Genomic DNA, 27,808 nt, shown 5'->3' on the forward strand with positions numbered 1-27,808 from the left:
GCCTTAAAGGGGCAGAGCCAAGATGGCAGAGGAAAAGCAGTGACTTGCTTGAGCTCTCCCCCAAACTCCTCTAAATACCTGTAAAAAATGGCTCTAAACAAATTCTAAAGCAGTAGAACCCACAAAAAGACAGAGTGAAACAAATTTCCAGCCTAAGACAAGCTGCATGCTTGATTGGAAAGGTCTATTGTGCCAGCTGGGAGAGAAATGCAGTTTGGCATGGGCATGCAGGGAAAGACCAGGCCTCAGTGAACCTGGAGCAAGCCTCAGAGGACTGAATCATGGGCAGCTGTGGCAGTTTCCAGACCTCTCAACCCACGAATGCCAAAGACAAATTAGAAGGTCAGTAGGAAAAGTCTGTGTCTATGGTGAGAGAGAAGTGCGGGGTCCCAGTCAAGTCCCCGAGCATGGCCCTGGGGTAACAACTGCTTCCTGAACTTCTGGCCCACAGACTGAGGGGGAATCAAGTGGCTGATCAGAGGGGGACTGCAGGAATCTCTCTGCTGGTGCTGAGGCAGGTTTTTCTTGTTTTGCCTGTGCTTAGATCTGGGTCACAGTTCTGGGTGGTGGTCCTGGGGTGAGGAGGAGCACTGGTGTGGTGGAGCTTGTAGGGGCTGTGGAGAGAGAATCCTCTTCACAGTTCCAAGACAGAAAAAGAGTGCTTGTGGTCACTCATAGACCAGAGCACAGGCCAGGAAAGGAGTAAACACCTCACCCTTGATCATACCACCTTGGAAAAACTGAAAATTTACAGGTCCCCAGAAGTATCTCTGAAAACAGCTGCACAAAACCCCTGAAGCTTGGGACAGTACATTCTGCACACTGGAAGCAGACTCCTACCTTAATAAAGAGTTTAAAACTCAAGTAATTGACTGGGATCATGAACAAGCAGCACAAAGAGTCAGACCATAGAATCTTACTTTGGTGACAAAGAAGATCAAAACATACAACCAGAAGAAGACAACAAAGTCAAAGCTCCTACATCCAAAGCCTCCAAGAAAAATATGAATTGGTCCTAGGCCATGGAAGAGCTCAAAAAGGATTTTGAGAAGCAAGTAGGAAAAGTAAAGGAAAAACTGAGAGTGATTCAAGAAAATCATGAAAAACAAGTCAGCAGCTTTGCTAAAAGACACCCCAAAAAATAATGAAGAAAATAACACCTTAAAAAATAACCTAACCCAAATGATGAAAGAGATCCAAAAAGCCAATGAGGAGAAGAATGCCTTAAAAATCAAAATTGGCCAAATGGAAAAGGAAGTCCAAAAGCTTACTGAAGAAAATACATCTTTAAAAATTAGAATGGAGCAATCAGAAGCTAGTGACTTTATTAGAAATCAAGATGTTGTAAAATAAATTCAAAAGAATGAACAAATAGAAAACAATGTGAAATATCTCATTGGAAAAACAACTGACCTGGAAAATAGATCCAGGAGGGATAATTTAAAAATTATCGGATTATCTGAAAGCCATGATCAAAAAAAGAACCTAGACATCATCTTTCAAGAAATTATCAAGGAAAACTGCCCTGATATTTTAGATCCAGAGGGCAAAATAGAAATTGGAAGAATACAGAGATATCCTCCTGAAAGAGATCCCCAAAGGAAAATTCCTAGGAATATTGTAGCCAAATTCCAGAGTTCCCAGGTCAAGGAGAAAATATTGCAAGCAGCCAGAGAGAAACAATTCAAGTATTGTGAAAACACAAAATTTAGCAGCTTCTACATTAAGGGCCCAGAGGACTTGAAATATAATATTCTGGAGGTCAAAGGAAATAGGATTACAACCAAGAATCACCTACCCAGCAAAACTGAGTATAATCCTGCAGGGAAAAAAATGGATATTCAGTGAAGTGGAGGACTTTCAAGCATTCTTGATGAAAAGACCAGAGCTGAATAGAAAATTTGACTTTTAAATACAAGACTCAAGAGAAGCATGAAGAGGTAAACAGGAAAGAGAAATCTTAATAAGAAAACTTATTAAGATTGAACTGTTTACATTCCTGCATGGAAAGATGATATTTGTAACTCATGAGACCTTTGTCAGTATTAGGGTAGTTGGAAGAAAAAAATTATATGTATGTACAGATAGATAGATAGATAGATAGATAGATAGATAGATAGATAGAGGGCACAGGGTGAGTTGAAGATGAAGAGGTGATATCTGGAGAGCAAAATTAAGGGGTGAGAGAGAATTATGCGAAGAGAAGGAGAAAGGGAGAGGTAGAATGGGTAAAGTATCTCATATGAAACAGACAAAAAAAGGCTTTTACAGTGGGGGGAAAATGGGGGAAGGAGAGCGGGAATGAGTGAATTTTATTCTCATTGGATTTGGCTTAAGGAGGGAATAATATACACACTCAATTGGCTATGGAAATCTATCTTACCCTACAGGAAAATAGGGGGGAAGGGGACAAGCAAGCAGGAGGATGATAGAGGGATGGGGAGATTAGAGGAGCGGGCAATCAGAAGCAAACATTTCTAAGGAGAGACAGAGTCAAAAGAGAGAATAGAATAAATGGGGGGTGGGATAGGATGAAGGCAAATACACTTAGTTTCCCACAACATGACTACTATGGCAGTGTTTTGCATGACTGCACATGTATAACCTGTATGGAATTGTTTGCCTTCTTAATGAGGGTGGGTGGGGAGGGAGGAAGGGAGAAAATTTGGAACCCAAAATTTTAAAAACAAAAGTTAAAAAGTTGTTTTCACATGGAACTTGAAAATAAGATATACAGGAAATGGGGTATAGAAATCTATTCTGCCCTACAGGAAAATTGAAGGGGAAGGGGATAAGAGAAGTGGGGGAGAGACAGAAGGGAAGGCAGATTAGGAGAAGGGGTATTCAAAATGCATACCATCTTGGGGTGGGGGGGAAGGATGAGATGGGGAGAAAATTTGGAACTCAAAATCTTGTGGAAGTGAATGTTGAAAACTAAAAATAAATAAATTAATTTTAAAAAGATATAGCAAGCTGTACGTAATAGATTTGCAGTTTCACATGCAATCATCTTTTTTATTCTACTATGTTATGGAAATGTTTGCATTATTTCATAAACTAAAAATAAAAACATTAAATGTAAAAAAAAAGAAAAAAATTAAAAAGACAAAATAGAAGGAGCTTTAAAGTATGTCTTGGGCTTATGAAATTCTGGAAAAGAAACTAAAAAGTTTGGATTCATGAGTGGCATTTTCATCTGCACTACTGGTCAAAGGCAGGGGCTTTAAAAGACAGGTAGATTTAGAATGCAAACAGCTGGTTAAGACAGTGGATTCTCAGAGTAGCATTTAGATTTCTGGGCCATAGTTTAAACTATTGGAATGTTGAGCTTCTGTCTGGGGACACAGTTCACCCAACAAGAAGAAGCAAAAAAAAATATTTTTCCTACTTCATAGTATTTTATTTTTTTCCAATAGTTGATAGTTTTCACCATTCACTTTTATAAGATTCAGAGTTCCAGATTTTTTTCTCCTTACCTTCCCTGCTCCCCAAGACAGCAAATAGTCTGATATAGGCTCCACATGTACAATAATTTTAAACATACTTCCACGTCAGTCATTTTGTGAAAGAAGAATCAGAACAAAAGGGAAAAGCCACAAGAAAGGAAAAAAGAACAAACAAAAAAAAAAGAGAGAAAATAGTATGCTTCAATCTGCATTCAGACTCCATAGTTCTTTCTCTGGGTGTGGATCGCATTTTCCATCATGAGTCTTTTGGAATTTTCTTAGATTATTGCATTACTGAGAAGAGCTAAATCTACCAAAGTTAATCATTGCACAATGTTGCTGTTACTGTATACAATGTTTTCCTGGTTCTGTTCATTTCACTCAGCATCGGTTCATGTAAGTCTTATAGGTTTTTCTGAAATCTGCCTGCTCATTATTTCTTATGGAATAATAGTATTCCATTATGTTCATATACCACAACTTCTTCATTCCCCAATTGATGGGCATCACCTCAATTTCCAATTGATGGGCATCCCCTCAATTTCCAATTCTTTGCCAACACAGAAAGAGCTGTTATAAATATTGTTGTATAAATGGGTCCTTTTCCCTTTTCTATGATCTCTTTGGGATACAGACCAAGTAGTGGTATTGGTGGACCAAAGAGTAGGTACAGTTTTTTTTAGCCCTTTGGGCATAGTTCCAAATTGCTCTCTAGAATGGTTGGATAAGTTCACAACTCCACCACCAAGGCATTAGTGTTCCAGTTTTCACACATCTTCTCCAACATTTATCATTTTCCATTTTCAGCAAAAAATATACTAATCTGAATTGCTATGAGTTAAGTCAAGGAGGTTTTAATTTGAAAATGGAGGCTAGAGGGAGAAAACTGCCCACATAGATAGATATGTAATCAGTTACCATGGAGAATAGAAGGCACAACAGAGGAAGAGGAATATAACAGATCCAATCATTTCCAGGAGAGTATATCAATGGTGAGAGGAAGCAAGGAAAACCTATAGGCCCAAGTGTCTCTGAATAAATGTACAAAGTACAGGTAATAAGCAAAATGAACTAGAAACCCCAGTGCAAAGAGAACACTTAGATTCCAGATTACCCCCTCATCTTCACCCAAATCTGGAAATATGTACCTTAGGTATGCTCAAGGACTGGTAGAGAGACATCATCACTTGCCCAGTCATGGCTCAACCTTTCATGGCTAAGTACTGTGGAGAATGAAGCTGCTCACACTGGGATGGAATTCAGTGGTCCCAACCCAACCCCTTGACCTTCTAGATCCTACCATGATCTCCCTTTCTTCAAAGGGGGGGGCACAGGCCCACTATTCACACACATTTAATGAGCAGAAATCATCACCAACTCCAATCCTTCTGGTAAAATGGAGGGACTTTGGACTTGACCATGCCCCCTGCCTTCCACTGTGCTCTCCAGATGCCTGGCCAATGTTATCTGCTTTGTCACTACATAGTAAGGCCTAATGGCCTTTGTGTCTGAACTCTCCTATATGGGCTCTATCCCATATTAGTATGCGAATTGCTTAAGGACAGAGACTGTCTCCCTTGTCTATTTGTGGGCCCAGCCCTTAGCATAGCCTCCATGACACCAAATCCCTGGAGGAAAATTGAGCATGTCAGTTAAATGACTGTGTGTGACCAAAATCAGGCTATTAGGAAACATCTGGATAACTTACTGGTTTTCAGCTTTCTTCTGGCTATTTGGTCACACACAGGCATGTCCTCAGTCTTGTTCTTTCTTCTGTCTAGACCTGAGCACCTGAACTCTTCCCTAGGAAAACAGTGACCTAAGTTGCTTCTGTGGCAAAGTTGTTGGGTAGAGACAATCCACACATACAGAAAAGGAAAGCTTCCAAATAAAGTCAAACAAAACTCTTCTTTAGACAACCACTCCCACCTCCCTTTCCCTAATCCCAGCATCCTGACAGATTGATTTTAAGCAGAACTTGGACCCCTCTGTTACAGACAATATGTTGCAATGAATAGAGAGCTGTGCTGGGCAGTAGGAAGATCTGGGTTCAAATCCATCTCAAAAAGTTACTGTGTGACCCTGAGCAGGCTACTTGACCTCCATGTACTGTCATTTTCTAGTCTATAAAATGGAAGTGATAATTCTTGTAGCATTTGTCTCCCAGGGTTAATTGAATGAATGTAAAGCACTTTGGCAAAGCTCCCAGTGTTTTCTGGACCTGTTCTGGAAGGTTATGTTGAGCTCCTCAATGACCTCTTCAGGAGGGCTGTATTGAGTGCTAACATACTGTGCTAAGTGCTAAGGATTCCAAGACCATGAATTAAGATCCACTTTCCAGGAGTTGATCTACTTCCAGAACAGAAGTTCTTAATCTGGGGTCTGGTGGTGCATGGAGAGATTTCAGGGGCTCCATGAACTTGAATGGAAAAATGTTATGATAAGTATTTCAGTACATTTGATTTCTTTTAATGTTTTTTTTTTTTTTTTGCATTTAAAAACAGCATTCCCAGAAGGGAATCCATAAACTTCAACAGTAGACTGCAACGGGGGTGGGGTGTGGGGGGGAATGATTCCCCCTGTAAAGGTTTAAACCATCTGATTGAGGGGGCATGCCATATTTACAAAAGTGTGTGTGTGTGTGTGTGTGTGTGTGTGTGTGTGTGTGTGTGTGTGTTCAGAAAAGACTTCCAGAAGGAGGTAGCATCCAAGGTCAATCTCGAAGGAAGCAAGCTTCCAAGAGGTGGAGGCAGAGGAGGGCATTCCTAGTATGAAGGATAATTTGTGCAATGACACCCAGGAATAGGTGGGGTAGGGGTGGGGATGCAGAGTTCTGGCGATAGAAAGTGGTCAGTTGTTCTGGAACTTTGAGTAAAGAGGAATCACGAACATGAAGAAAGGCTAGAGATGCCATCTGGAATTCAGTTGTGTAGGGCTCTGAATTCCAAGCTGAGCCTGTAGTTGACCCTAGTAGCAATAGAGATTTAATGAAAAAGCTTCCTGTGCTCCAACCTAGACTTTAGGGAGACTATTTTGGTAGCTTTGGGAAGGATGGATCACAGAGAATAGAATCTTCTGGATCCCATCTCCCCACGATCCTCTGTCCACCTCCCAAGCTCTTAGGCAAGTGATTTTTCATCTTTGTATGCCCAGCACCTTGATCCATTCTTCAAGCTCAGAAGGATTTAATGAATCTGCTGAATGAATGAGTACTGCAGAACACAGATCCCTTAACCAAACAGAAGATGATGCTAACCACTGTTTACCAATCATCTCATTAGCTTATCCAAATCTCCCATGATCACTTTCATGGAAGGCATTAAATAAGAGCTGACTTTATTTGACAATTCTCTCATTTTTCCCTGACCACAACCCTGTGGGTTATTACAGGGATTGCATTCCCATTTTATAAACAAGGAAACTGAGGCACAGAAGGTTAAGTGTCATGCCCATGGTAACATAGCTAGTAAGTGGCTGAGGTGAGACTCTAACTCAAGCTTCCAGACTCTAAGCCCAGGGTTCTTGAGTTCGAATCCTGCTATCCAGAAAATGACTAGATTTATATTGAAACAACTGCATAAAAGAGACCTCATTTTTTAAAACATAAGAAAGAAAACTGTTCCTTATTTTGATCCTTTCATGGGTGAGTATATAATCCTACTAAGCTAACTTCTGAGTGTGTGTGTGTGTGAGTGTGTGTGTGTGTGTGTGTGTTTAAAGTCTGAAGTTCCTGTTTTTTCTTAATATACATACTCCGGAATTCTTCAAAGTGTGCTTTGTGTTCTAAGATGGGGGCTAGTTAATCTCTCCCATTTGAAGTTGACCTCCCTTAACTCCTCTTCATTATTGAAAGCAACTGAGTTGAATTATGTGTTCTCTTTTGACGTGTTTACAAAGCCTTCCTCCACATTGAGCTGCCTCCAAATAATCCCTCCGAATTAGAACATGCCATGCAGTGTTTTCATCACACAGCTGCTCAAACATCCAGCTGGCCATGGATGATCCCTCCTGATGAGGGGTCTTCTCCCTTTTTAATAAAAGAATAGAAACTGAGAGATCAAAGGCATGGGAATGGTTTGTGAATTCTGGTTAAATGTCTGCGAGATGGCCCTTGGGCATCTCAAACTCTATTTACATTTCACAAGCCAAGAGCTTCCAGGAGGATTTGGGGGCTTGTGACTCTCCATTGAAGCAGGTGGGAGAGTTAGAAGGAATGCTAGAGGCTCCCTCCACCTTGTCTATCTGAAACAAAGTCTGTTGGCCAGACAGCTGGACCAGGTGAGGGCTGGGGTCTCCAGGTGATCCACTGGAAGCTTGCCAAGCCCACTCCCTCCACATTTCAGATGGAGGAATAGACCAGGACAAGATGGCAAAGACAGTGAACAGGGGCCATCTTTCTTGATGCTTGGGGTCTTCTTCTTGGAATGTCTGGAAAGTTATATACCTCCAAACACTCTTAAACTCAGAAGCTGGTGTGAAGGTTATGAGGGGTAGTTTGGAGCCTTTGGGTGGGGATATTTCATGTATAAATTCAACAAATGAATGTCAACCCACCCACCCCAATGACTTTGCTCAAGACTTGGTGGACACATTCTGACCCTACTGTGCATTTGTTTTCCTTGCCAGACAGATGTTTTACATCAGAGTGTCTTTGAGTTGATCCACACAGAAGACCAACCAGAATTCAGGCGCAATCTTCACTGGAGGCTAACATCAACTCCCAAACCTGAAAGTGATCAGGCATGCTCTGGTAGGTGCAAGGGCAGCTGCACTAACTTGGGGAACATTTTCTTTGGAGGTCATTTGTCTTATTGGGTTGGGATATGTGAGGCTCTAGAATACCATTCCCTCACAGACGATTACATCTAAAGCTGGAAGGGAATTTGGGGTCATTTTGTCCTGCCCCCTCATTTTATACATGCCTTCCCTCTGATACTACCTTCAATCTACCCTGTCTATATCTTCCCCATTAGACTACGAGGTCTTTGAGGGAAGACACTTGTCTTTTGCCTTTCGTTGTTTTCCCAATGTTTATCACAGGGCTTGGTACACAGTAGGTGCTTAATAAATGTTTATTGACTGACATAGACACTGCCTGTTTCTGTCATTGGTTGAACGTCTGTTTCTTAAAGGGCCAATGAAAAGAGAAACCCAGTCAATGTAGGTGTAGAGGATCTGATTTTTCTAAGGATTTATAAAGTTTGCCAAGCACTTTGTCTACATTCTCTTACTTTTTCCCCCAAACACCTCAGTGAGTAAAGCATTAAAACTGATTATCTCTGCTTCCTTCAATTTCCCACTGGATCCCTGACTTCCTTAATGGTGGCAGGCCCTCCAGGGAGGGCTGATCCCAGATCAGCATTGCGGGGGAGGCATTGGTGCATTGGGGAGAGCTCTGGATTTGGGCTCTGGTTCATCTCTAAGCTCTGCCAATTACTACCTGTGAGATGGTGAGCAAGTCATTTCACTTCCATGGGCCTCAGTTTCTTTATCAGTAACAAAATAAAGAAGTTGGACTAGATAACTTCTGATATCCTGACAGCTCCAAATCTATGGTCTTGTCATACAGTGAACCTATGCATGCCTTTCCATTCTGTTATGTCTTATCCCCATGTTCCCTCAAATACTCTGTAGAGGAGCCAACCCATCTACAGATGGGAAAACTGGGGCTTAGAAAGTAGAAGTAACCTGCCCAAGCATTACTTCTCTGTTTAATATCAGAATCATGGCTAGAGTGGCCACCTGAGTCCAGGGCCTAAGCTCTACTCCAGAAGGATGTAACTACCATTCTTAGGGAACATTCAGCAGCACTGTGGTCCTATAGGTTTTATGCCCACTTAGCTGAAATGATGATCTGCTGGTGAAATAAATGATACTGCCCAGTCCAACAAGCATCTGCTAAGTGCCTACTGTGTTCATCTCATTGTGCTAGACCTTGAGGATGCAGAGATAAAATGAAGTCTGTCTCTGCCCTTCAGAACCTTACAATCTCCTGCATTAGAAACATAACATGTCAAAAGATAAGTATTCTACGTGATAATTTGGGGAAGGGAGAGAACCAATGACTAGTGGCATCAGGGAAGGCTTTCTGGGGGAGGAGGCACAAGAACTAAGCCTTCATGGTGGCTTGGTGATGGTGGAGGTAAGGGGAGAAAATCTTCATGGCACAGGGGAATGGGGGGTACAAAGGCATGGAGGTAGGGGATCAAACAGCAAGGTTAGAGACCATAAAATGGGGCAGTTTGTCTTGAATGTAGAGTGTGTATACATCCAGGTTATCTTTAATAAGCCTGCAAAAGTAGGTTAGAGCAAGTTTGTGGAAACTTTATTATGCCAAGCCGGGGCATTTGTATTTTCTCCTAAGAAGCAACAGGAAGCCATTGAAGGCTCTTGAGCAGGAGAATGACATGATCAGCCTCAGGCATTAGAAGAATTACTTTGGCATCTGTGAATAGGACATATTTGGAAAGGGAGAAACTGGAAGCATAGAATGTGTACCTTGTGCTATGTTTGTCTGTTAAAAACGCACTCAACATTTTCTACTTACCAGCCTTGGACACATGGATGACTGTGACTCAGAGAATGTTAGTGCTGAAAGGACCCCAGAGACCATTTCATCCAACAACTCTCTTACCAGTGCTGAGTCATGGAGCTGAGCCTGTCTGGGGCTTATTGAGGAAGTGTCAAGGTGTGCGTGCGTGTGTGTGTGTGTGTGTGTATGTGTGTGTGTATGGGGGGCACAGAATCCACAATTTCACAATTTTCACCCCTAGTCTTTGTCCAAAGGATAATAAGGTGTCAGATTCAAAGCAGACCCAAGTCCTCTGAGCTTTGGCATTTCAATGACATCGTTTAGTCTCCCAAGGAAAAAAAAATCACACTGGAAATACTATGGGCTAATATAGGAATGGTGGGTATATCGAGTGTGGTAGTAACCCCTGAGCCAGGACCTGGAGCCTCCTGGGCAAATCATGCCCTGTTGCCTGTTTCCTTTTAGGTCCTATCTGTCCTGTGCTAAAAGAACTGGCTCAAAGTTGAAAAAGGAAAAAAAAAAGGCCAAGAGCTGTTGGGTATCTTCAGTGCCAGAAAGCCAATGCCCCAGATTTTTGGTTTCTAACTAGTACGGCCTGCCTGTTATTTTGGTGTTGTATAAGCACAGTCTGGGCTCACATTCCCAGGCTGGTTCCAATTACTTACTTGCTTGAGAGCTGCCCAGTGGATTTGGTCTTTCATGTGTAAATAAACAGTGCGCTATTTGTATGTGTCTATGCTGCTGTGTTGTGTATGTGGTGGGGGCTGCTTAAGTCCCTCCAGGATCAATCTTGTGCGCATCTGCTTTCCACTGAAGCAGATGAGCAGATCCTAGGTCTAGAGATAAAAGTGGCCTTCTAGTCCAGTTCCTACCTGAACAAGCATTTTCTCCCAAATCCTAAATCAATAATCATTTATTAACTGCATATTGTGTGCTAGGCTTGGTGCTAAATTCTTGGGATATAAATGCAAACAAAAAGACAGTACCTGCCCTCAAGGAGATTGCATGCTCAAACCATAACAATAAGAGGTCATCTGAGTTTTTCTTAAAGACCTACAAGGAGGGGAGAGCTGCTCCCTCCCCAGACAATCCAGGCCACTTCTGGACAGGTGAGATCATTAGGAACATACCTTCCCTTTTCCCTCCCCCTCCCTCCTGGTTTGGCTCTTTGAGTCCCAGAAGAAGCCTAGCTCCCTCTTCTTCATACCAGCTAACATGTCCCCTCTGATTCTGCTCTTCACTAGGCTAAACATCCCCTTTCCTTCAACCAGTGCTCATGTGTCAAAGACTTAATCACCTGCCTTTGGGTGGAGGGTGGATAAATTGGATTCTCTCCAATTTATCAATGTCCTTCCTAAACCATGGTGCCCAGAACCAAACACAATTCTCTGGAGCACAGTAGAGCACAGTAGGGCTATCATCTCCTTATTCCTAGAAGCTACATTTCTCCTGCCCTAATGCAGCCCAAGATCATTGGAAATTTGGGCTTTTCTTCTATTTCTTAATTTAGTTTTTATATCACACTGTGACTGATATATTGAGTCTGCATTCCATCAAAGCCCCAATTTTTTCTTTAAAAAAGCACATGATTTATTTTTACATAATCTGTCTCTTCTTCTTATCCCCTGATTGAACAATAAAAAGGCGGGTGGAATCTTCACCATAAACATATATACTCCAGAAAAGCAAATTCGACATTAACCAAAATGTAGATCCTGGGGCAGCTAGGTGGAGCAGTGGAAAGAGCACTGGCCCTAGAATCAGGAGGACCTATGTTCAAATCTGGCCTCAGACACTTACCAGCTGGGTGACCCTGGGCAAGTCACTTAACCCCAACTGCCTCACCAAAAACAAAACAAAGCAAAACAAAAGGTAGATCCCTCCCTGCACTTTACATTCCTCACCTTTCCATCAGGTTTGGAGGGTTTCATCTTCATCTCTCTGGCAGCTTGGTTGGTCATTGCGTTGATTAGAGTCTAAAGTCTTTCCAAGTCGTTTTTTATCACTTTATGTTTGGGGGAGGAGCCTTGGGCTTCTGAGCCGCTGGGCTGGGTTGTCCTCATTATAAAAATGAGAAGGTTGAATTCAATTGCCACGTAGACTCTTTGGTCATTCCTATCCTCGTGTTGCCATTCAGGAGGAACACAGTCCAGCTCACCTGGTAGCAGCGACAAGCCAGAGGAGCTCCCCCCGGAGAACTCAGCCCTCCTAGAACGGAGTTTTGTCTGCCGGTTCCGATGCCTGCTCGATAACTCATCGGGGTTCCGGGTAAGTCACAGACCTGATGGGATCGGTGATCTGGACAGCTCAATCAAGAATGTGTTTAATCCCAAAGCTTGATGCAAACGGAACAGAAGAGAAGAGAGTCCTGGAGAGCAGAGCACAGGTGTTCATGTCCCACTCTTGCTAGCTTGGCTCAGTAGCCGCATCCCCACTTCCCCTAGGACAACATTTCTCTTTGGTCCCCGAATTATATGGAATGATCTCCTTTCTCATAACCACATGACAGGACCAAAGGATTTAGAACTGGAAGAGACCTAAGACATTTCATCGTATCTCCTAATTTTATAGAGGGGAGGCCCAGATAGGGAAGGGACAGAAAGGTCATAGGAGCAGAAAGGACCTTCGAGGACATAATGACACTTATCTAGTGCTTTAAGGCTGGAAAAGCACTTTACATGCTCCCTCATCTGATCCTAGCAACAACTCTGGGAGGTAGAGGCTATTATTATCCCCATTATACAGATGAAGAAGCTGAGACCGAAAAAGTTTAGGTGACCTACCTGGAGTCACATAGCTAGTAAGTGTCTGAGGTAGGATTTAAATTCAAGTCTTCCTGCCTTCAAGTCACACATACTATGCACTGAACCATCTCACAGCCTCATTGGAAAGATGAGGAAATCGAGACTCAGGGGTGTTTCTGGCTACCCTTGGAGTTTGTGGTCTGTTTACTGCCTACTGTCCAAGCTTAATGCTTCTGCCCTGAACTACCACCTAGGGAGGGGATAGGAAAATCCAGGGGAGGGGTCAGCTCTGCCCCTTATTCCACAGGAAGGATGGAGCTGAGGGTATTGAGGTTTGGTCAGACACCTGTGCCCTCCCCAGAGACACCCATGCTCACTGCTGGCACGTGAACCAAAGACCTCAACCCACTCATTAGAATAAGAAGAAACATTAACCTTTCAGTGATTCATTCAAATGTGATCATTTCAGGAGCAGATCCCAATTATTATATCATATCATATTGTATTTAATCACATGATGTGATGTGATGCCATGTTATGTTATATTATGTAATAGATCACATATAAAATTATAGAATAACAGTTCAGTATGTTATAGTATACAATGTTCTATGTGACATATGATCTATAAATTTGGATATATATATTTGGGTGTGTGTATGTCTGTAAACACACCCCCATTTAAGCCTTATCTCTTTCTTTAAAGGCTTTAAACCTTCAAGGCAGGTTGAAACCACTGCACGGGCAGAAGCACAGAATGGAGGATGGTTCTCCAGCGCCCCCTCAGCTGGCACTCTTTGCCATCTCTACTCCTCTGCAGCCTCCATCCATTCTGGAGATCAGAACAAAAACACTCACCTTCCGGACCAAACACAAGCTGGATTTTACGCCTGTTGCCTGTGATGCCAAGTAAGCACGAGGGCAGGGCTGGTAGGAGCAAGCCCTAATGGCCACTGTCCTCCCCTGCATTCGTCCTCCTCCAATGCCTCATTGCGGTGGGCAGGTGACCCTGTGTGTCTGAGGGCCAACTTGGCAGAGGTTGAGCTCTGGCTGGTCTGGCCAAGCTGGAAGGGAAAGGATTAATGGGCCTAAGGATAGGTGATGGAAGGAGAGATGTGTCGGGTTCCCTCTCTCTATCCCATCTGTAAAATGGGAATGATAAGTTCTATCCTTTGAAAGAGGAAAGCGCTTTCATTGTGAGCCATAACTAGAGAAATGGGAGTGATGATGGCTTGTGCTGTGAGCTCCACTGTCCTTTTTCTTTCCTAGAGGGAAGCTTGTGCTCGGATACACAGAGGCAGAACTGCGCATGCGTGGGACCGGCTATCAGTTTATCCATGCTGCCGATATGCTCTACTGCGCTGAGAACCACATTCGGAGTAAGAGTGGAGGCCCCTTCTCCTGCCCCTGCCCCACTGCCCCTGGACACTGTGTAGCTAAAAGCAACATAACTATATTGGTTTATCATGCTCGAAAGGTGAACAAGTCCTTATAGATTCAGAGATGGTCTTCCTCTGACCATCACCAGATTACTACCATGCATGCTTTATGGGCCAACTGGTGGGTGGGCAGTAGCTTGGAGAGTGGCCCCTCACTTGACTCTGGCATTGCCTATGCCTCTGGTAAACACTGAGCCTGAACCCATTGGTAGCTAGTCACTCCCTTCCTAGAGAGGCATGAGTTTACAGTGACCTTCGGGAGAATATCAATGACATTGGCACAGGATGGGCAGGCACGGGTGGCCTGTAGTTTATAGTTTTTTATCAGTGGAAGGAACTCACAAATGGTGAAATCACAAGTCCACTGGGGGATTGGAATATTGTCACAAAATTGCAGAGCCTCGGAGCTGAAAGGGACCCAGGGGCGTCTCATCTAGAGACAAGAATCTCATTCTCAGCTTCACCTAGAGCTGAACTACCATGTTCCTGACGCATGGGCATCCAGCCTCTTCTTGGAGGCCTTCTCTGTGAGAGGCAATTTACCCTTTAATGAAGCAGCCCCTTCCACACTGGGAGGGTTCTAAGTGTGGAGAAATTCTTCTTGATATTGAATCAAAATCTTCAGATTCCATCTGTTGTTCCTGGGTCTGTTTGTCCAATCATCCATTTCTAGAACAGCCCATTCCATCAGAGTAGAAGGCAAATAGATTCTGCTGGACAAACATTTTGATTTCCTTTCATCAGTGGCTGTGTAACTTCTGGGGCAAGTAGGACCTGGTGTTCTGGGCTCGCTTCTCTCCTTTCCTTCTACAATCTCTCATTCAGTGACCCATTCTTAGCTCAGGCCTCAATTGTCTCCCAATGTATATGACTCCCAAGTCTGCATATTCATTCCTCACCTCTTCAGTCTTGTACCACTAATGCCTCTTGGACATTACAAACTGAATGTCCCAAAGACATGTCCACCATGTCCAAGACAGAATGTATTGTCTCCCCCCACTCAGACCCTCTCACCCACCAAACCTCCCCATTACTGTAGAAGGCACCACCATCCTCCCTAGCACAACAAAGTCAATGTCATCCTCATTCTCCCTCACCCCACGTAGCTGGTCCATTGCCGAAGTACGTCATTTCCACCTTCACAACATCTCTTGTGCACATACTCTTCTCTCTACTCCTCCAGCCACCACTATAGGTCAGGGGAAGGACTGGAGACAGCAGGAACCTGAGGCAGGAACACCAAAGTGATTTTCCAAAATCCAGGTCTGACCATGATAAATTCCAATGGCTCCTTATCATATACATAGCCCTTTGCTTGGTGTTTAAAGACCTTTGTGACCTGGCCCCTGATCCAGCCAGACTGGCCCACTCACTGTTCCTCACTGGAGCCCGCTCGCTCTTCCTCACTCGGGATGCTTCATCTCCCTCTTTGCCTTGGCAGGAGTCATTCCCTCTGAGTGGAATGCTCTCTCTCTCCTCCCTTCCATCTCCTAGAAGCCTGCTGGCTTCCTTTAAGGTTCAGCTCCATCCCACCTGCTGTAGGAGATCTTTCCCTCAGGTTACCTCTTGTGTTTGAACACAAGAGGGACAAGAGGTTGGTACTACAGGCATCATTGTTATCCCATTTGGGAAACAGAGAGGTTGAGTCATTTATAAATAATCACACAGCTAGAGAGTCATCAGCGGTAGGGCACAACCTGAGTTCTCTCCAGGCAACTGATTTCTGGGTCTGAGTTAAAATGCAGAATGAAGCTCCAAACTGGAGTATCCTGAGAGCAGGAATCTGGGCTATTTCTAATTGAAAGAAGGATCAAAGCCCAGTGAGTCATGGGAGCCATGTAACTATTTCATCTGAGTCCCTTTTCTCCATTCAGAAGAGATGTCTGCCCCAATGGCAGCATACTGAGAGTTGCTGGGGGTAGGGCACGGTCCACGTCAACTCTCTTCTTAGACTGAATGAGCTTCTGGAGGGTAAAATGAGGGGGGGAGGGACTATTACTTCTTACAGACTCCTACTGTATGCAAGTGAACGCCATTGTTTGGGCATACAGTGACCAACTTTAGAGCATGGAGCTTTAGTAGCAAGTTTCCTTGGAAAAGAAACTGGAGGTTAAACTTATTTGGCTCATCCATGTAACCAGCAGTCATGGAGACCGGAGAATCACAGAGCTTCAAGGGGACCTACAGATGGTCTATTTTACAGAGGAAGAAACTGAGGCCCAGATGGAGGTCACACATGCCATGAGCAGGCAAGCCTGGATCGAACCCTCATCCTCTGACTCCAAGTTAAGCATTTGTTTCACTATTCCACTGCGCCTCCTGTGCAGCATTCTGGGACTGGCATGAACTTGGGCAAGTTTTACCTCTTTCCGGGCCTCAGTCTTCTCCTCTGTAGAATGGGGCTGAGTTGAGGTCTCTTCCAGCTGTGGATCCCAGATGCTGTGATTGCTTGTTCCTTTTCATAACTGCAGATAGGGATGGACACGACGTCCCAGGCAGTTCTGAATATTCTGCTGCTGCTCAGTAAGTGCAGGAGAAGGAGGGAATAGGCATATACTTCCCAATGTGCTGCTGGGGTCAATGGTTCATCTGTACCTGGAGGTACATTGAGGGAGTAAGCCTCTGGTTTGAAAGCCATACCTTCAGATCCTCAGCAGTAAACCAGTTGTGGGCAAGTTGGACAAGTTGCTACCTCTGTGGGCCTTAGCTTCCTCATCTATAAAATGGAAATAATAATACTTGCTCAACATACTTAAGAAAGTGCTTGTCAGTGTGAGCTGAGCTGATGTCAGATGGAAAGCAGAAGGAGGAAATGCAGATGTTTGCCTAGAGAAGAGAAGATTCGGGGTTCAGCAGGACAGTAGGCTTCCAAGGGCTGTTGCCTGGAAGGTGGAATAGCATGTTCTGCTTGGTCCCCAGAGACAGAACCAGGAGCAGTCAGTGCAAACTGTAAGGAGGCAAGCTTAGGTTTGGGAACTGACAAACCAAACTAAGCCTCCCTCCCACCGAGGCACCTGGGGGAGACACCGGTGGACACAAGGACAACAGTGAACTGTCCCTGCTCTCGGGGAGCTTCCATTCTACTAAGGGAGAGTCACTGGTAACTTTCCCAGCTATAAAATGGAGTTAGTATCATGTGTTTTTTTTCAATTAAAAAACAAAAACAAAATCATTCAAAAGTGTTTATTAAGAGCAATTCATTTCAAGTCAACAGACATTCATCCAGCCCCTATTCTGTCTGCCTCCTAAGGGGCAGGCATAACACAAAGAGAAAAAATAAATCACTTGCATAAAGGCTTTGGTGAAGCAAGGAGAACACATATTTTGAAATCAGAGGACTTGGGTTTAAATTATGTCTTTGCCACTTGCTCCCTGTGTGGTTTTGGGCAAATCTCTTAACCTTTCTGGCCTCGGTGTCCTCATATGGAAAAGGAATGGGTTTGACTCTCTGATCCCCAAGGTCCCTTACAGCTCCAGATGGGGGAACCTTGAAAATAGAATAAACAGTGTTATTAAAGGCTCCAGGGCAATGTGGTAGACCGCCTCTTGAAGTTATGGTAACCCAGGTTCAAATTCTGATTGTGACACTTAGTTGTCCAACCATGAGCCAATAACTGACCATCTCCAAGACTGAGTTTGCTCATCTGTCAAAAGACAATAGTGATACCTGTGGTGCTTCTTTCACAGGGCTGTCAACAGAATCAGATCCGATAAGGTCTGGAAAATGCTTTGCAAACTTGAAGTTGCTAAAGACATATCAGATAGTCTTATTAATCCTAACTCATTCACGTGTTTCCTAGTGATGAGAACTGGGGAAAGTGGCCTGACAGTATTTCGTCTTCTGACCAAAGAAAATCGTTGGCGATGGGTCCAGTCTAATGCCAGACTCGTCTACAGAAACGGCAAACCTGATTACATCATTGCCACTCAAAGGCCTCTTGTGTGAGTACCAAGCTTCCCCTGAAGGTGGCATTTTCTTCTCAGATGCCCAGGTGGCTAAGAGGTGAAGGTGAGCCAAGATTTACCATCCATTAGCCAATCAACACTGCCAAGCGCCATGAGAAAAATCCATTCTCTTGATGCAGACTAGGAGCTCTAATTAGGGGAAACTGTAATTTTATTGTATTTTTAAAATGTTGATATTTCCTTCTGTGCAGGGATGAAGAAGGAGGGGAGCACCTTCAGAAAAGGTCCCTACACCATCCTTTTACCTTTGCTACAGGGGAAGCACTTCTTTACCAAGCCACCCACCCAGATCCTGGTTTTCCTGCCCCCTTCTCAACTCAAGGAAAAATGACCAAATTCAAAAAGCCTCCCAAAGGAGAAAGGAGCCAGTTCAATCTCCCAGCTCCTAATTCACTTCTTGGTGCCATGATGAGACAGAATGCGGCCATCTATGTGTCCCATGCAGCAGTGACTCCAGACTTGGGCTGCAGCAGTGACACCTTCAGCCAGATTGAAGACCCCTTTGTGACTCAGGTAGCAGGAGACATCCTGACTGGATCCTCAAAGATAATTTCCTCTGAGGATGAGCTAAAGGAACTGGCTGATTTGAATCAAGGAGCCACCCTTCTAACCACCCTGGATCCCCTCTCTCTGGACTACGATGAGAATTGCTCCAATAATGAGCTCTTGAGTGCTCTGGAAAACCTGGGTCTTAACGCTGAGGAGCTGGAGCTCCTGCTGCTAGATGAATGGAAGGTGAAGGGAGGGGAGAGTCCAGGCTCTGGTTCATCTCTTAATGATGTGTTAACAAACAGGGAGAGCTTGTCCCACGTTCATGGTTCCCTTATGAACAAAAACGAGGATGAGCAAGTTGGGGATCACCAGGCTTCCTTGAAAATTCACTCTTTGTTGAGCTCAAGCCAAGAACCTGAAGTCAATAGTTTTCATATGGCACACCAATATCCACTTCATTTATTGCAGGAACCACAACCCAACCAGCTAGTCCAAACAGTGTGCCTTCCAAATACAATGCAACATCATGGTGTAAGCCAGAAGCAGCCAGGTCACTTTCCTTGGGAGCCTGGTTCACCCCAGGCTGTGACAAATGAGAGGCATATCCAGAACAGTTGTGAGCCATGGAGGCAGCTGTCAGTAACATCTCAGGATCTGTCTACTCATTTCATGCAATCGCCTGCAGAGGTCCAGCAACGGTGGCCACCATCCAACAGTTCAGGCCTTCTGAGCCCATCCTTACCCCACCTATCCTTAGAAAATCCTTGCCAACCTAAACTAAGTCAGCAGCAGCTGGAGAATCATTTGAGATCACAGCAGGAAGGTCCCCAACCCCTATTTCAGCATCAGGGTCTAAACCAGCTTCATGTTCAACCACAGCAGCTCTGTGGCTATGGACCCTCAGAATCAGGGACCCTCCTACAACCTAACACTGACCAGAGCTTATTTATGAACAGGATCCACAGCTGGGATTCACCTAGTCAACAAATTCTAGGTGGCAATTTATGGCCAGACTATGCCTCTGGGATTCAGCACCCAACTCAAAGAAAACTTCCGAGCCAGGCAGGGAACGGTTCTGGACCACAGCTCTACTCAAGAAATGATCAGCAAGATTCCAGCAAGTCCCAGGTCCAGGTCAACCAGGATAGATTAGACAATTTGGAGACTGACAAAAGTTATGGGACTGGAGCTGAGATGGTGCCTGGGCAAAGATTCCTGCCCCCTTGCACATGTCAACCCATCCCCTTAAAACCTTCTGCATCAGTTTCTTCTGAGACCATGCTTCCATTTCAGAATTTTACTTCTGGCCATTTTATTAATGGAGATGGGTGCCAGGAGACATCGGTGAGTTCTATGTAGATCTGCGCGTGGCAGTTAACCCAGGATGCCACCCAGAAAGCAGAATTCTCATTGACCATTTTCAGTTTAGCTGAAAATATGGTGTGTCCACAAAGCATGTTTGTACAGGTGGACTGTCTTTTCCAAATGTGTTTGTAGCTAATTATAAGCATAGGTACAATAATGTATCATCTCATATATTACACAGCATATGTTGTGCTATGTATTATAACTATCTAGATCATGGAGAATGGCCACAGTGCTAGTGATACTAGGGAAAAGCTCATTTTGGAAGCTGAGGCATCAGTTTTCAAGATACCCCAAACAGGGTGAGATTTGAAAGGATTAAGTCCCATTTTGGGGGATCTAGACTTAGGAGTTCATTGGTGTTGGAAACTCCAGGTGAGAAAAATCCCTAAACCAATGCAGATCAGCGACTGCTCTGCCAATTGTTATATTAATATGTTTTTCCTTAATGTACTTGGAGGTTGAGTAACTTCTCCAGGGTCATGCAGCCACAATGTGGCAGAAGTGGGACTTAAACTCAGGTCTTCCCGACTCCATTACCAGCCCAGAGAGCCATGCTCACGCTGCCTTTCATGTACTGTTTTAGGAAGTGTATTGATCATCTGGACTGTGTCCAAAGGAGGCACCCAGGATGGTGAAGGGCCTTGAATTCATTCTGTAAGAGGATTCATTATGGAACTGAGGATGCCTAGCCTAGGGAAGAGATGACTTATGGGGGATGTAATAACTGACCTCAAGTACTTGAGTGACCTTCATGTGGAAGAGAGGTCAGATTTGTTCTCCTTGAGAGCAGAAGGCAGAACCAAAAGCAATAGGTGGCAGTTGTGAAAAAGGTAAATTGAGGCTTCATATCAGGGCAAACTTCCTAATGATGAAAAGCATCCCCAGGTGAACTCAGTTACATGGAGAGCTAGTGTACCGACCTTCACTGGGGGGCTTCAGGAGAAGGCTGTTAGTGGCCCCTCGTTGGGGATGCTGCAGAGGGATATGGACCTTTGAGTTTCCTTTCAGCTCTGAGGCCATGGGATGCCATGATCACTGCCACTGAATGACTTTATGATGGAAAGGTGTTGAGTCTCTCTGTATAAATGAGCATTGAATGTCAATCTGCAGAATTCTCATAACTCTGAAACATGGGCTAGTTCCCTTCAGAATGCTGGCACCGTGAAAGGCCCAAAGGGCTATTCTTGCCTCCAAAGCTGAATAGCTCCTGTTTGCACTTCATGAACAAAGGACCCACTATCCACAACAAGTAGATCATTAAATACAACTATATAATGTGACCTCTGAGTGGGCATCCAGCGTTGGCCAAAAGCCCTCCAGTGAAGAGGAGAACACAGCCTCCCGAAGCAGCCCATCCTACTTGGGGACAGCTCGTATTGCTCTGAACTTTGAACTTCAAGTACAAATCTTCCTCCCTATACCTTCCCCCCACCCCAGCTTCTAGTTCTGTCCTGTGATGCCAATCAGAACCAGGCTAAGCCTTCTACCTTAGGCCAGTCCCTCAAATACTTGAAGACTCTGCTTATCCTCCTCCCTACCAAGTCTTCTCTTGTCCAGGCTCAACACGCCCATGACCTCTAGCCAGTCCTTGATGACATGAACTCAAGAGCCTTCATCATGCTGGGCATCCTCCTCTGGAGGCTCTCTAGCTGATCAGAGTCCTCTTTCCACCGTGTCACCCAGAATGGGATGCCACATTGTATGTGGCATTTGACCAGGGCAGAAGGTGGTAGTGATATTGCCTCTTGATTACTGGAATTATCACAGACCCTCTTAACGTAGCTAAAACACTCCTCTTGTCTGTCATGTCACACTGTTGATTCTTATGGAAACTACTGTCCCCCAGTCTAGAGAAATCAGTGTAATATCACAAACACTAGGGCTCTGGGTCCTGACAGGATGTCTGGAAGGAGGTGGTCAGCCCACATTTACTCACCAATCATTTGTAGCTATGATGGGCAAGCCCTTGTACTGAATCTATGCTACATAACAATTATAGGGCAAAAGGGAAATTTTACTCAAAGAACTACAGCAGCTCTAGTAAGAAAATGGAATTGTGCAGGTGGAATGGAGTCAAGTCATGGGGTTAGTACCCTTTGTCCAATTAGCCTGGCAAAGTCCTCATGGAGAATATTCCTGCATTCAATATTTTAATCCTTCACTTCCTGTGATATATGGGATTCTATCAAAGAGGTTTTTCTCTTCAAAACAACAGATAGCAACCCTTGTAGAACTCAGGAAATTATCTTAGAATTTCAATGTGTCCTTTCCTACCATACTTCATGTCTTGAACATAACTAAATAGTCTCTTCATTTTCCTTTTTCCCAGGCAGGAAATATGTGTGGATTGACTGATAGACCCGTGGAATCCTGGGGAGACTTCCTCCTGCCCAGTGGACAGCCCACTGCCATCACAGAGAGACACTCCTGCCCCAAAGTGTTTCCTCAATCATCACCGTCCCCCAGTGGTGGCTTTTATTTTTGAGTCAAAGATTCAAATTGACAAAACATGAGCTATTCAAAGCCACATGGTGGAATAAGCCAATATTTAAGTTAAGGAAAAACCAGAGGTATGCCTTTCTCTTTCTGCTCATCTCTTTTCCCTTCATGCCTTCACCATCAGCCATGGAGCTCTCATGGAATCACTTGAGAAATGTGTAGGCTAGGAAGTGAAAATGAATCAAAGCTGTCTGAAAGGATTCTATCTTCACACATTCCATCTACCACCTGCTAGAGTGGGGATGAGTTGTGAATGAGACACATTCATAGACTGACCTACCTCTGTTCTTGTTCATCAACCCTGGCACTGGGCTCAGATGGTTGGTTAGAGTTTCTTTAAAAAAAAAAACAACTTTACATTCAAGGACACAAAACTCAAAGGTCCTTTCTATTTCACATTTCCATATTTCTAGGTAAAGAATATGGGATTTAGAGCAAGAAGGGACCTTAAAAGTCTCCTGACCAACCCCATCACTTCATAGGTAGAGAAACTGAGGCTCAGAAAGGCCATATTCATCAATTTAGAGTTGTGATGACTTGTTAGATATCACACAATCAGTGAGTAGCATAGCTGGTTTTAAACTCAGAACCTCTGACTTCAAATTCCGTGTTCTTTCTACTGCTGGTGATAGCATTTAAAAAAAGATAGGTACATACAAGTGAAAAAGAGAAAGCAGCTTGGACCAGATAGCCTTGGAGGTCCTCAGGACATTAGAGAGCCTATGGCATGTTTAAACTTGGGTTATTGACTGCCTGTCTCTTTCCAATTGAGTTGATCTCTCAAGCTTAGTAAGTGAATTTGTGTTTGTGGTACAAACTTCCAGGCTTTTAGCTAAAGCAGCTTAAAGCACTGTTTGGCTAAAGAAGCATAATTACAGCCTGGAGTGAGAGGAAGTAACAAACCTCATCCTGTGAAATGTTTCTGGATTGTACAAAGTTGATCCTTCAGTCAAGTCTACATAAAGTGGTAGGTCTGATTTTGGTGGCTTTAAAATGAAGGAAATAAGAGTTTCCTTATGTCCATGGGGTTTGTGCAATGGCTCTATGCTATGGGTGAGACACTGTTCTAATGAAATCCTTCACACACTGGTCTGCAAGAAGCCTACTCAGATGGGGCTCAGGGTGGACTGTCTTGTCCTGCACTCCATGTTCTGCAGGGAAATTCCAGAGGGCTTTGGAAATGAGTCTGTTACACATATTAATTGCTTATGCTTCTATAATGCATTAAGGTTTGCAAAGCACTTAATGGACTTTACATCCCTATGAGGTAGGTGCTATTAACCCCTTTTACAAATGATGAAACTGAGGTCAGAAAGATGTAGTAACTGTTTTGTTCAGTGTCCTATGCAGAGTTTCAGATGTGGGATCTGAACTGATGTCCTCCTGATGTTAAGCCCAGTTATTCCACATCATCTCTGTTCAGAGTTTTGATAATAAGTGTCTTTAAAATACCCAATTTGTTAAAGATGACATGGAATCCAACCCAAGGTTAAGAATGATCAACTCTTGTCCTTTCATCTCATCGTACTCTTGCTTTGCCCTTTGTGATGAATATAGTTTGCAGGCAATGAAACAAGGATATCAAATTTCATTAAGTACACACCTGTAAAAAGGAAAAACAAAATCAACTGGGATTGAGTCAAGTGAACTTTGCCACCTCCCAGGGACTGTGAGGAAGCGGCATCTATTGGGAAAACAAAGGAATGGAACTGGACAGAGCCTCTTTCCATGATGGGTCCCATTTGAAAGGCAGGTCAGTGCTATGGTGCAATGTACCAGATGGAAACTTAGTTCAGAACAAAGACATTTCCTATATCCTCATGTTACATGAACTATAGTGTAGCCTTGAAAATGATGTAGCCCACTCTTCATTCCTATCGATCTTGGTCCTTTCACTGGTTCCAAAGTTGGAGTTTTTATGGCAGTGAATATTACTACTGGTGATGTAACTGTGTGATCCACAATGGGCCCCTACTGGCTGGCTCTCACCTCTAGTGCTCACCAAACAATTTCTCCAAATAAAAGTGGAGGATAAGGAGAAGGATGTGAAGAGTCAGCCCTTTCTGTCTGGTGTTCTAATTGTGAGACCTGAAAAGAGAATGAGTGAGTGAGTGAATGAAAGAATCAGTGAATGATGTATAGTATGGGTACATCTATGCCCAGACAAACCTGACTGGATCAAGGTAAAGTCCAAATTGCTGTAAGCCTTTTCTTTGAAAGATTTTGGAGTTAAGAAGACAGTGCTTCATTTAAATCTGGAAATGCTGATTTATCTCAGGGCACCACACGTAAGGAACGACATCAATAAGTAGAAGAAAGTCCAGAAAGGGGTAACTAGTGTGTGAAGGGCCTCAAACTTGTGCCTTATGAGGAACAGTTGAAGGAGCTAGAACTATTTAACCTGGAGAAGAAAAAACTCAAAGGTGGGAATGATGGCTGACTTGAACTATCTGAAGGGTTGCCTTAGAAAAGAAGTATTAGACTTTTTCTACTTGGATCCAGAAGGCAAAAGGTGGAGGGGTGGATAGAAGATGAAAGGAAACAAATTTAGGCTCAACGCACAGAAATACTTCCTAAACAGTTCCCAGCACCTAAAGCTTTCCCAAAGTCTACTGGACTATCTCAAGTGTCAATAACTTTTACATTATAGAAAGTCTTCAAAAAAAGTTTGGATGACTATATAGCTTAAGTATATTATCCATGAAATTCTTGTCCAAGAATGAATGGAACTATTTGGCCTCTGAGATCCCGTCCACATATCATAGGAAATGATCACTGCCTATAATTTAGGGTAAAAGTCAGTAAAACTTTATTTCACCCATAGTTAAAAGCCATGGTATAGAGAAGCATTGATTGGGCAACGGAGAAGTTTCTGAACATAAGCCATTTCCCACTGGTATTTATAATATGCAGGAAATATATAGCCATGCTGAGTTCTCAAACCATGTGTCATTGCCCTTGGGGGCAATTGTAAGAAAAGGGATGGAGGCATCTTAATTGACTGGTATGTCATTGGTCTCAGATTCTGAGACAGGGTAGACTTCGTCTTCTGGTGGCCTTGCACAAGGCATGGGAAGAAAAGGAAAACAAAACCCTAGGATTTTGACCTGACTGTCCAGTGACATTCAAGTGGAGGCTTAATCTACAGTGGAGTTGCTCATGTTAAGGAAGGGAAACTATTGGACCCCTTTCTCTCTATCACCACAGATCCTGAAACTGTCATTTGGCCCCACAACATGGAATGAAGCTACATTTTTATTGCTTTTTATTGGAAAAAAATAACCAAATAAATGTATCTCTTTAAAATGTCAAACTTGACTCCTGTGAGATCAGAAAAATTGAACTAGGTCCCCATTATAGCTGCTCTAGAGGAAAGGCCTTGGTGGATATGCATTATTCTGTGTTCAGAAGGTACTGGAGGACTTTTAAATGTGATACCCGATCTTAGGTAAAAAGAAGGACATTGGTTTGGCTCCTTTTTCTCCTTGCCTTTTCATTTTTGTTGATGTTTTATAGCAATAGAATTCAATTTTATCTTCACTTTTCCTACAATATATATTTTTAAAATTTCCTTAAGATTGGGGCTCCACATTAGCTTCCAAAAGTACGGTTATATGATTACTCAAGACTTCAGAGCACCGTGATTCAGGCATCAGTGTGGTACGCCCTCTGCAGACACAGCACCTTCCCTCATACACACATTTATATGTCACAGTTGATAGTCTTCAGGAGATGCTGGGGACAACAAAAGTTCATCACAGTGTAGCCAGCTTTCTGGTGATGAAGCTCCCTACATTTAGTTTTGGCAGTCAGTCACTTAACAAGAACTTATTAAACACCTACTATGTGTTAGGCTCCGTCCTAAGCATTGGATGCAATTTGACTGCAAGAATTGCACAATCTCTGTCTTTAAGGAGTTTGCATTTCACTTGGGGGAGGATACAATCTATTCACTGATATATTCAAAACAAATGCACAGTGATTTGGTGAAGGGCATGATGAACTGAGTGAGTCAGAGCTTGTTGAAGGAGGTGGTGTACGAACTGAGTCTTGATGGGAACTAGGAATTCCAAAAGCACCAATGGAGAGAAGAGAGAGAAAGAGAAAACACAGGCATGGGTGACAGCAAAGGCACAGAGATGGAATGATGTTGTATATGAGGCCCACCAAGCAAACGAAGCTAGCTAGATTATTGAGTCCATGACGGGAAGAAAGGTGTAATCAGCTTGGAAAGGAAGGCTGAAACCAAAGTGTGAAGGGCTCTAGATGTTGAACAGAGGAGTTTTGTATTTCGTCTTCAATCCAGTAGGGAGCTGCTAGAATTTCTTGAGTGGGGTGTGGAGTCATGGGGGTGGTGGTGGTGACCTGGTAACTTGTTTTGACAGCTGTGCGGAAGGTGGATTGGAAAGGAGAGAAATGGCTCTTCATGGGGAGGCCATGCAATCCATCATTTGGCCCCAAGATTTAACAGGTAGAAAGCAGCTAAGCCATCTGATTGCCTTCAAGGAGAAATCAGACTATCTAAATTAGGACTAATAGATACTCCAGAAGAAAAGGACAAGAAAAGTTTTCTCAAGACCAAACTTGGAGAAATATTTGAGATGAATTTTCTGGAGCTAAAAAGAACCAATAATCTTGTCTGCAAACCAAAAAAAAGAACACAGAAGACTCTCTGTTAAGGATGTGGTCTGCAAGACCACAAGGCCCATTAGAGCTAAACTTCTGAGTCCCATGAGTAAAGAGAGGATTCTTTGGACCACATAAAAGGAAGAAGCACTGGCTTCAGTTATGACAACATGTAATTATGTACAAGCATTAAAGGCAGAGAGAGGAAATGGGCCAAAATAGGTATGCAATGGGAGAAATTGGTCTGGGTGACCATTCTTCCTTCAGATTTAAACCTCCTCATTGCCTCTTTGAGGACAGAGTTCAAGAACTCTGAAGAAGGCCTACCATTGGGGGTGGTGAGGTCTTGGTAGGAAGCTTTAGATAGTTTCAAGGACATTCACCTCATTTCATCCCTCCATTTGACTGCTCCACTCAAATCCCCAATTCCATGGTTTCAAAGTCAAAATGTACTTCCCCAACCAGGCCTCAGGGAAAGTACACACACACACACACACACACACACACACCCAAGGATCTTCATGACAATCCTGCCACAGTGAGTCACAAATGTCTTTGTGACTCTTTGGCAGAAGAAAGGGACCCCATAACCCCCAAATTCCACCATGACCATGTCAGCTCAGATGAAGTGGGGCCCTTTCTAATTCTCTCATAATCTTATTGTGTGTCACCCTGCTCAAGAAGAATAATATTGGT

General features: G+C 43.5%; 1 protein-coding gene across 1 annotated transcript in view; it reads left to right on the forward strand.

Moving 5' to 3' along the window:
• Positions 1–22,472, forward strand: part of LOC114040262 (aryl hydrocarbon receptor-like) — a 67,560-nt gene extending 45,088 nt beyond the window's left edge. Inside the window, exons 5-11 of the mRNA XM_027858300.1 lie at positions 8,073–8,196; positions 12,116–12,246; positions 13,429–13,631; positions 13,992–14,101; positions 17,962–18,103; positions 18,319–19,963; positions 22,317–22,472. Coding sequence (XP_027714101.1) covers positions 8,073–8,196; positions 12,116–12,246; positions 13,429–13,631; positions 13,992–14,101; positions 17,962–18,103; positions 18,319–19,963; positions 22,317–22,472 — 2,511 coding nt within the window. The remainder of the gene's footprint in view (positions 1–8,072; positions 8,197–12,115; positions 12,247–13,428; positions 13,632–13,991; positions 14,102–17,961; positions 18,104–18,318; positions 19,964–22,316) is intronic.
• Positions 22,473–27,808: the final 5,336 nt, after the last annotated feature.

This window comes from Vombatus ursinus, unplaced genomic scaffold (genome assembly GCF_900497805.2).
Source record: "Vombatus ursinus unplaced genomic scaffold, bare-nosed wombat genome assembly UNPS02012901.1, whole genome shotgun sequence".
Classification (NCBI taxonomy): domain Eukaryota; kingdom Metazoa; phylum Chordata; class Mammalia; order Diprotodontia; family Vombatidae; genus Vombatus; species Vombatus ursinus.